Raw genomic sequence first — 9982 nt, forward strand, 5'->3', positions numbered from 1 at the left:
GAATTGACAACAGTTTTAAGCCGTCCGTTACACGAATATGGTATATCCCTTCGTTTTAGGTCTTCTGTAATTTTGCTCAGCAATATTTTGTACCATTTCATGCAGAAATCTTGCCCATCTTTTATGAGATTTATTCCTAGATGTTTGATTTTTTTAATGCTATGGCAAATGGCATCTCTTCAAATTTTTATTTTCTGTTTGTTGCTGGTATATAGAAATACAGTTGCTATTTTATATTGATTATTGACTTATATTGACTAATATCTTGATAAACTCAGATATTAATTGTAAGTTTTTACATGTAGATGTTTTGGCTTTATCTGTGATGTGCAGTCATATCCTCTGTCAAGGACAGTTTTATTTCATCCGTACCAGTGCTTATGCTCTTTAATTCCCTGTCTTGTGTTTTGCACTGGCTCTGTGACCTTGGACCTAATGAGGTGTTTCGCCCTCTTTCCTTCCAGATGAAGCTGAGGCACATGTTGACTATGAAGACAATTTCCCTGATGACAGCTCCGTGTCATTCCAAGAGCTCATGGAGGATTCCCGGACAGAGGCAGAAGACAGGGGTCAGGGAGAGGCTTCTGAGGAGGCTCCAAAACAGGACCGTCTGGTCTCCATTTCTGTGGGGAGAGAAAACACAGGCCGGGACACAGCCTTTGTGCCAACTACAGGCTTGCCCAGTGCTGGGAGCAGTGTCCCCACAGACCTGCCAGGATGGATACTAAACCAGAAATACTTGTTCTGGCTTCCTGCTGCGACCTTCCACAAGCTGGAGTTGGAAAAAGAGATGGACGATGACACCAAAAAGCAGTTTCCTGCTAGAGACAACCACAGTGGCCTAACATTGGCTCCAGGTGAAAATGAAACCAAGGTGATCTATAACAGCACTGAGGGTCCCTCGGGGCCATCTGTGAGCCGGAATGACAGCAAGGCAGGAGACCCAATGGTGAGCAGCAGCGATGAGTCCTGGTTAGATGGCTACCCTGTGACCGATGGGGCTTGGAGGAAGATAGAGGCAGAAGAGGCAGAAGCGGAGGAAGATGGGGACAAGGGGGATGGGTCAGTAGGGCTGGAAGAATGTGTTCTGTTTACTTCCCATCAGCCCATTCTCGTGGAAGTTAAGAAGCCCAGGAGTACCACCCACCCATCAAGTGAGGACATGACCCATAGTTCCGTTCTTCCATCTCAAACCTTAGATGTAGAAGCGTTGGCTCTCAGACCCAAGGGTGTGTCTGAGACGGAGGGTCCCAGCAGGGGGGACGCTGACTTGACCAGGTATCAGTCAACTGTTCCTTGGAGATTTGCCACAGAGAAGTCTCCCTTGGCCACGCTACCCTACGGACTCCCCAGCTCTCCCCTGGAGACAGTAACAACTGCCGTCCCGAAGATGCCTACCCACGTTCCCTCACCTACCCAGACTCCAATGGAAACCACTGCTGCTGAGGTCCAGGATAGCTTCCCATACCTGCTGTCTGAGGACTTCTTGGGACAGGAAGGCCCTGCCCCAGGTGCAGCTGAGGAACTTCTCCCAACCTTGGAGCCATGTGTAGGGGATGAGTGTCCTGGCCTCAGCAGAGGCCCAATTATCGCTACCATTGTCACCGTCTTGTGCCTGCTGCTGCTCCTGGCGGGCGTCGGGGCAGTATGGGGCTACCGCAAGTGCCAGCACAAGAGCTCTGTGTACAAGCTGAATGTTGGCCAGCGGCAGGCTCGGCACTATCACCAGCAGATTGAGATGGAGAAGGTCTAGCCACCTCCATCCAGAGTGGGCTCTCCCAAAGTCACTTGGGAGGAAAAGAAACTGTGACACATCACATTGATAAACACTGATAATTCACTAGAGCATGAAACATGTGGGATAGGGCACATCTCTTTTTTCCCTCAGGTCTTTGTTGTATAGGCTGAGAAGTATCTCTGGAAGCACCTGGCAGGAGGCTTTGGTGGGATCATCACACACGTTAGTATCTCCTCAACCATCTGCCCTGGAATGAATTGCACTAATCTCAGACCTGTGCTTGGGCCCTAATTTCACCATGAGGTCAACACTCACCTCTTGCTTCATCATACTATTGTCTTCTTTTTCTTTTTTAAGAAATAAAAGTATTGATTCCGTGACCTGAAAGTTTTTGAAATAGGCGTAACAAATGGAGCATTTCAGAGCAGTGTTGTTTAGGATACAGGTATTTAATTGTTGGGAGTGGGCTGTAGAAGAATAATGCATCATTTCCTTTTAATGTTGTGATGTTGCTGAGGGCAAATGAGCTAAGAACCAGGACATAGTCTAGAAGCTTTGACATTTCTCTTCAATGGTTTGTTAAAATTGGAGAGAATTTAAGATTGACATTTTTATTGGGGACAGGGAGAGGTGAGGAGTAGCCAGGCACACATTCACTTCTGTTCCCTTCATTCTGTGGGACAGCCCATCACTTTTTTAGAAACAAGGTGTACTTTGTGTGGGTAAGCAGCATTTCCTCTCGGAAGCATGGCCTACCTGTCCTTGACCAGTCTGTGCCTAGGAATGTCTTAGAATTTTTGCCAGGACCAACAGAACTGTCCTTGGTTTCCTCTCCCAGGATGCACCATTTCTCTGAGCTCCAGGAAGAGGGAATGACACGGGAGGAAAACAATGTTTTAAGAGGGTCAAGGACTGGGACGTCACGTGTGGGTACCTCGCTGAAGGAGAAGCACAGAAACTTAAAAAGGAATATGATCCGATCTGTGCTGATCTATTTCTTGTGGCAGCTGCGAGCTCTAAGGAGACAGGCTAGAATGGACTCACCTGATTGTGGAGCAACTCGCGTCATACCTTCTAGACCATCTTACGGTAGCTCAGCAAGTAATGTTCGAGACAGTGGTCCTCGAAGCATGGTCCTGGGGCCAGAGGCGTCAGCCTCACTTGGGAACTTACTAGAGTGGCAGATTCTCTGGTGTCACCCGACTCACGACTCATGATGCAGAAACCCTAGGGGTGGGGCCCAGCTCTCGGTGCTCTTACTAGCCCTCCAGGTGGTCCTAATGACTCAAGTGTGAGAACCATTGGTTTATGATAACGTGAATTGTTTTTTATTTTTTTATTTTCACAGTTTTATTTTTGTATACACATTTGCTTAACAATCACGGAATTCCTAGGCCAGTTTCAGGCAACTGAAGAGCCTTGGTCAGTCGTTTATATTGTCTAGAACCAAGGTATGCTGCAAACCCAGCCTGGAGCACAATGGGAAATAATGTCTTTCTAAAGACAAGCTTAGAAATTCTGATCCAGTGGGTTAAGAGGTTTCCTTTGTCTGGTGGCAGGTCTGAGGCATACCTGTATTCAATGGTAAACCGACAAAACCTCTGTAAGATACATTCTCTGTCAAAAATGGGATCACTGCCCTTGGGAAGCCTGCAGCTATATGAGCCTGCGTCATATTTCAGACGTGCCAAAAGAGACTCTTTGCTATTAGGCCACAGACTGCAGTATTAAGTCCAATATATGTTGATCCATGTTCAAATAGATCCATTTTTGCTTCTGGAACTTGGTTAATTTTTCTGGTTATGATATCAAAAGTTTTGTTTTCCTTGACAGTATCACCTGGTTTATGATTTTCCATCTTGAGCCTCACACTCTCCTCCCAGCAGAGGGTGCTTCCTCCGGTCTTCCTCAGCGGCTCTGGGACATGAGTTTTGAGCTGTGAGGCCTGCTGAAGTTCTGGAGGCCCAGGAGGCGAGGAACACCTGTGGTTGGTCTTGTAAGGAAGTCCGTGTGCAACTGAGACAGCTTTTGAAGCTGCCGAAATACCACCTCCAAAGGTCTTCTACGTGTTGGCACAGAAACAAAACATAGTTTTCTAATATGAATCACCTTTTTAGAAATCATGTCCAGTGGTAAAAAGCGATGAAGGCAATACATTTATTCTGAGTCTGTAAGAGTCTTAAGTGTTTTTGTGTGTCATGAGAGAGAGCCTGATCTTCTTTACAAGTGGAAAATTGGTGGTGGTGTTTTACCTACGGAAAAAAAGAATTCTCGCAACATATTTTCTACCCTGACACCTCTTTTTGGTGCAAGCTTTGGAAAAATAATAGTCTAAGTAGCTATAAAGACAGTACAGCAAAATGAAAGAGCTTAGTCCCCATTATTGGGTAAAACAAAGGCTGGAAGGTACCAAATGGAACACCTATACATCATATGAAATCTAGAACAATAGGGATGAAATGCTTTCTGCATGTAGCCAAAGCAAAACACAAGAGAATAAAAGCCAGAGACTGTATATATTTATAGATTCTTTTCTAATCTATTACAAGATAACTTTTCTATTTTTGACTATATGAAATAACCTCCATCTCAACATTGGGATCATATTATCCAACTATTATGTAATAACCCAAGAACACTGACTTAATACCAACCCCCAAATAGGTAATATTAATACAAATGTATTAATAAGTTTATTACAAATATATTAATACATATAAATGCATTATTTTATAGACATGAACTGCAAAATAAATCCAACACATAAATTTTTAAAGTTTTCATTGATTTGGCGTTATCTAAATTAATGTTATAGGATCTGAAAATGCATGTAGAAAGGGAATGACTAAAACACTGTAAACGTGACTTGTGTGTCATTATGCATGTTTTGAGACTAGTAAATGCTTAATGCTAATGAAAATTCGGTGGCGTGGGGTTCATTGACACAAAGCTTCTGAGATGTTTAAAATAAATAATTATCTCCCTCAAACAGTTGCTTAATGTATTTTATATCTAGGTTATATCACAATGGCTTTTTTAAAAAGCATTGTCTAGTAATCTTGAAAATAATGTCTCAGTACTTGCTGTGTCTAAGACTGCCCCCTCCTAGCGTAGCTCTCAGCCATGTTACCCCCTGCAGAAGAATTTCAGGGAAGTCTGCAGAGCTCCTGCCCTCTCTTCCATCCCTCCTTCTTCCTCACCCAACCAAGGATCACTCATCACCTGCACAAGGCTTTGCTTCAAGGGATCCAGACCTAAGACATCAATCAACGTGCAAACTCACACTCTCTACATCACCACTCCTCCTCAATCCAAACTTTTCCACTGTATCCTGTACAATTCTTGGGCTGACATCAACAAACTCTGTGTCTTCCACCTCTTCTTCAAAGAGCTGATGTTTGAACTCTCCCTACCTTGGGTCTCTGTTTTTGCACTGGCTGGTCCCTCACTCTTTCCACCTGCCTCCTCCTACTTTTTTCCCTTTCTCCTTGCTTGCCTTTTAGTGATACGAAGATGTTTTTGGTCCTTGTTTGAAACAGTAAACATTCTGTCACTTCTCAGACATTGGCAGCAAGGGACCAACTGATCAGTTCCAAAGCAAGACCTGGATTCCAAATGTTTTTCCTAATGGGATTCCTGATCTCTGATAGAGAACCCTCTTTGGGAGAGGAAAGAGCCTCTGTCTCCTGAAAGGCCCTTGCCTGCTCATGACTAGCAAGGACCATCCCTGCTGTGTGAGCTCTGTGTCCTTGGGGTAAGTGTTCTGCTTTGCTAGCTGAATGGCAGAAATCTCATGGACCTGGGAAAAACAGACCTCATTATAACATGTGTTCTAGAATGACTGGGTATGATTAAGACAGTCTCATCCAGTGGGCAAAGAAAGAAAACAGTAAAGAATAAGCAAAATAAAACATTTAATGTTATTTTTCTTTTTTAGAAAAGTCTTTTTCAATGATTTTCCGAGTTCTAATTTCCCACAAGAGTGAGATGGTACACACTGCCCTTACCCAAGGAGGGGAGGTGGAAAAGACACCAGGAACAACATTTACCATTTGGCCTACTGACCACCACCCTAAAATGGGCAATAAAACTCTGGGATCGATCTTGTATCTGTTGGCCAAACCGTTTAATTCCTTCCTATTGTTTTCTTGTAAAATGAGGCACCAGTATCTTCCCCTATCAACTCCAAAAAGTCAGTGAGCCAATGTACTCATTCATTCAACAAGCCACCAAAACCAGGTATGTGTCGGGAGCCAGTGTTAGGTGCTAGGGCACAGCCACTCCACATGCTTGCCCGAGAGAGAGAAGCATTCTACTTTGGCACAAACGACAGCTACTCCTGACTCTTATTTCTGGGGTAGGAGAGGGTTGGTCAAGGTGAAGCTGGGCTGTCATGGTATCTTCTCTCTGGGGGAGATGACACATGGATGTGGTGGGAACAGCCTCGCCCAGGCTGCAGGCACAGGAAGTCCAATGCACAAAACCTTTGACTGAGGCTTATTTAAGTTTCCTTTCCTTCCCCCGCCCCCCTTCCCTTGTATATAGTTTAAACTCCCCACACTAGGTCATTCAAGCCTAGAGTCACCAGAAAAAAGAAGTCGCTGTTTGGGGGATGGCAGATGATCAAGAGTTCAGACAGCTGCGATGAAGGATTAGTTGTGGGTTTTTCTCAGTGCCTCGCTACAAACTGTGTTGTAGTTCCATGTGCAAACACTATTAAATGAGAATGTTTTCTCTGGCACCAATCCACCTTCTCCCCACAGTTTAAGTATTGAATTTTTTTTTTTTTTCTTAAACTGAAGTAGCTTAGGTTTACAGCTCACATTTAAAACTTAAAAACGTTATTTCCATAAATGTTGGCAGAAACGGGCCACTGTTTATTCCACCAGCAGTCATAATAAACCCTTTTCCATTGACAATCTAACAAATCATTTTCTGTTTGCCACTGAGTTTGGTTCAATAAAATTTTTGTGCTCTTAAAATTCCCTTAGTAAGAACTCCTAAAAGCAACATTTCCTAAGGCAGCCTTTGTGGTCAACGTACCCAGTGGTTCTCCTGGATCCCAGAGGTGAGGACAACAAGTTTGTGGCCATCATTAGAAAGTCCCAAGACTCAGAAAGATGTGTTAGTGTGTTGAATATGTTGGTACCTGAGACATTTCAGACAATCACTTTTAAACCTATTTGTACAGACAAACCCACCCTCAGACATTCACAGTTAAAGTCTGAATGTTAAAAGGAGCCACAGCAGGTAGCCGTTAGACCCTATCCAGTGGATACCTGTGTGGGTTACCTGAATGGCAGTGGGGCTGGACAGATTCCCCCACCCCCAGGGTGGGCAGCCTCCCTGGGTGAACCAGCCTAAGGAAACCAAATAGAGCAACTGTTGGGCTCCAAGCCGGTGGGTCAGAGGGCAAGTGAGGCATCTTAGGCGGGTCTGGAAACTCCCACGAATCTTACGAACGTGTTTGTTTTTTCAAAACACAGACCAGACTGATGCTGAACCCATGAGGTCTTAATCCAGGAATCTTCTGGACTCTTCCAAAAAACCCACTCAGGGAGCTGCTGGGTTGAGGTTGTTGAGTGCAGCCTGAACACTGAGGTTTCACGGTCGGTTTGGAGGAATCGGCTCACCATTTTTTTTTTTTTAAGATTGGTTTGTTTTCCTTTGAAATAAAAAAGAATTATTAACTCTGTTCTACAGCCTTCAATGAAAGCAAAGTGCTGAGAATTTGATCGTACGGTCCCCAGGGTTTCTTCCTCAGGGGACATTGCTAGGATGGGGGAGGAGGTGCTTTTCAATCCCCAGTGAAAAGAGGTCAAGTGCAGAGAATGAATGAGGACTCCCCATCCCACACGGCCACCACGCAACCCCACGTAACATCGTCCACAAAAAGCTCCGCCCAGGCTCAGAGGAAGGCAACCCATGGAAGCTGTGCAGGGCGCGAGGTGGAGAGTCAGACCACCAGCCCAGCCTGGTCCCTGTGGTGGTCTCCTTGCATTTTCTCACACAGCTGGGAAGGGCAACTGCTGCCAGGAGCGATAACGCTGGGTGTACCACCTCCACGGACTCAGGAATCCTGTGGCAGGAGGTCCACTCACTATGTCCCTCTCTACTCTATAGCCCTGCCCTGTGACCCTCTTCCTCACTGACTTCCAAAGGGAGTTTATCTGGCGTAGAGGGTGGGGCAAGGGAAGAAAGTAGAACCCAGGGGCAGAAGCCACACAGGATCTGACTCATCGCTGGGCTGGAAGGCGCCCTGATTGCGAGGCTACGGTGGATACAAGGGCAACCATCACTAACGGTGGCCACACAGTCCCCTGGGAGTGCAGACTCTGCTGCCGTGGGCCAACTCGGCCAAAGCTAGAGTAGTGGGTCACTGTCTCGAGTTGGGTACCCTAGAGGGAGCTCTTGACATGAGGATTTTGTGCAGGTGAAAGAAGAAGTGCTCTCAGGAGATAGGGGGTGAAGGAAGCAGGACAGTACAAAAGGAGAAATAGGACACAGGTGAGTTCCCAGAGGTTGGAATAGTGAGATGGGGGGAAAGAAAGTCTGGAAAAGCAAAAATAGGTGATTTTCCACCCCCATTTAATCATCATTACACTAAAAAACCCCAAATTCTATCCCCTTTCGTCCTTTCCCATGACATTGTGGGTGAGTCCTGTCTCCCAAATGCTGTGCCAGTCTCCTCCTGCCCCCTTCCCTGGAAGGTCCCAATTAGACTAAGTGGCTTATTGGAAGAGGGAATAAGGTTGAATAAAGAAAGCACAGGTCCCAGACCACACCCTCCTGGTTTTCTCCAACCTCAAAGGAGGCTCCTTCTCAGCCTCTATGGTGGGTTTCTCATTGCCCAGAGGGCCCCAGGGCTCTGTCCTTGGACCTTTTCTCTTGTTTCTCAATATATACATACAACCCTGGTAACTCCATCCAGCCTATTGGCTTTAAACACCATTGACATGAAGATGGTTCAGTAGTGGGTGCTGTGGAACGCCTCCCAGATCCCCTTCAGAGAGCTAGGAGTCACATCCCACCCCTCACCTTCTCTGTGCAGGCCTGCTGGCTGCCAGTGGTCCACAGCCCCTTTTCCAGAGAACTGCCCTCAGCTGACCAAGCCACTTGCTTTCAAAGGCACAGCCCTGCCCCCTAAAGTACAGTCTGTAACTAACTGATGGAGGCTTTCACAGGTTTCTCCTGAATGTACTCCCATTGTTAACCACATGCATTTGGATCCATCTCAGGCTCTGCTGAAGACTTGACCTGAGAAAACCCTCAAATTTTATTTGCAGCCTGAACCTTTCCTCCCAACCTCAGACAGCCTGCTTTGCACCAAATTCCTTATTTAGCCCTTCCCCCATCTTCCCCATTTCAGTAAATGGTAACTCCATCCTTCCTGTTCTTCAGGCCAAAAACCTTATGGTCACCATTAGACCCTCTCTTTCTATTATACTACACGTCCAGTCTGTCAGCAAATCCTATTGGCCCTGCTTTCAAAATAAATCCATAATCTGACCACTTCTCACCATTTCCGTTGCCACCGCTCAGGTCCAAGCCAGCATTCCCCTTGCCTGCAATTTTGCACTAGCCTCCTAACTGGTATGCCCGCTTCCACCCTTGCTCGCTTTCAGGTTTCTCACAATATGACAGCTAGAGTAATCCTTGTAATATGTAAGTCAAGGCACTCCTCTGCTCAAGACTTGCAGGGGCTCCCTTCTACCTCAGAGAAGCCAGAGGCCTTACATGGTTGACGCGGCTCTAAGCCACCTGTTCTCTCCCCCACTCCCTAGACGTCCACCTCTGGAGCCTCATCTCCTTCCATTCGTCCCCTCACCCACTCTCAACTTGGCCTCCTTGTGCCCTAACCACAGCAAGCATGTTCTACTGCAAAGCACTGCACAGGCTGTTGCCTCTGCCTGGAATGCTTGCCCGTGAGACCTGCTTCCCTACGGGTCCTGCTCTGCCGTCACCTTCTTGGTGAGACCTTCCCTGACCACCCTATTTAAAACAGCCTTCCTTACTCTCTTCCCTGCTTTATTTTTCACCATCCAATTGTCACCCTTGATACCTTGCATATACTGATTCTTGCTTATTTCTTGTCTGTCTCTCCTTATAGATGGTAGGCTCCAAAAGGGTGGAGATATTGTTTTTTCTGGTATTCTGTGCAGTGTCTCCAGTGCCAGGTCAATGCCGAGCATGTGGTAGGTGCTCAATAAACATTTACTGAAAGATTGAAGCTAGACTTCTCTG

The 9982-nt window shown here is 46.0% G+C and overlaps 1 protein-coding gene and 1 pseudogene across 1 annotated transcript in view; one reads left to right on the plus strand and one right to left on the minus strand.

Moving 5' to 3' along the window:
• SUSD5 (sushi domain containing 5) overlaps positions 1-3599 on the plus strand; it is a 39335-nt gene extending 35736 nt beyond the window's left edge. Inside the window, exon 5 of the mRNA XM_033132468.1 lies at positions 465-3599. Coding sequence (XP_032988359.1) covers positions 465-1753 — 1289 coding nt within the window. The 3' untranslated portion in view covers positions 1754-3599. The remainder of the gene's footprint in view (positions 1-464) is intronic.
• LOC117036929 (transmembrane protein 126A-like) lies at positions 3083-3632 on the minus strand (annotated as a pseudogene).
• Between the last annotated feature and the right edge of the window lie 6350 nt (positions 3633-9982).

This window comes from Rhinolophus ferrumequinum, chromosome 17 (assembly GCF_004115265.2).
Source record: "Rhinolophus ferrumequinum isolate MPI-CBG mRhiFer1 chromosome 17, mRhiFer1_v1.p, whole genome shotgun sequence".
NCBI classification, from domain to species: domain Eukaryota; kingdom Metazoa; phylum Chordata; class Mammalia; order Chiroptera; family Rhinolophidae; genus Rhinolophus; species Rhinolophus ferrumequinum.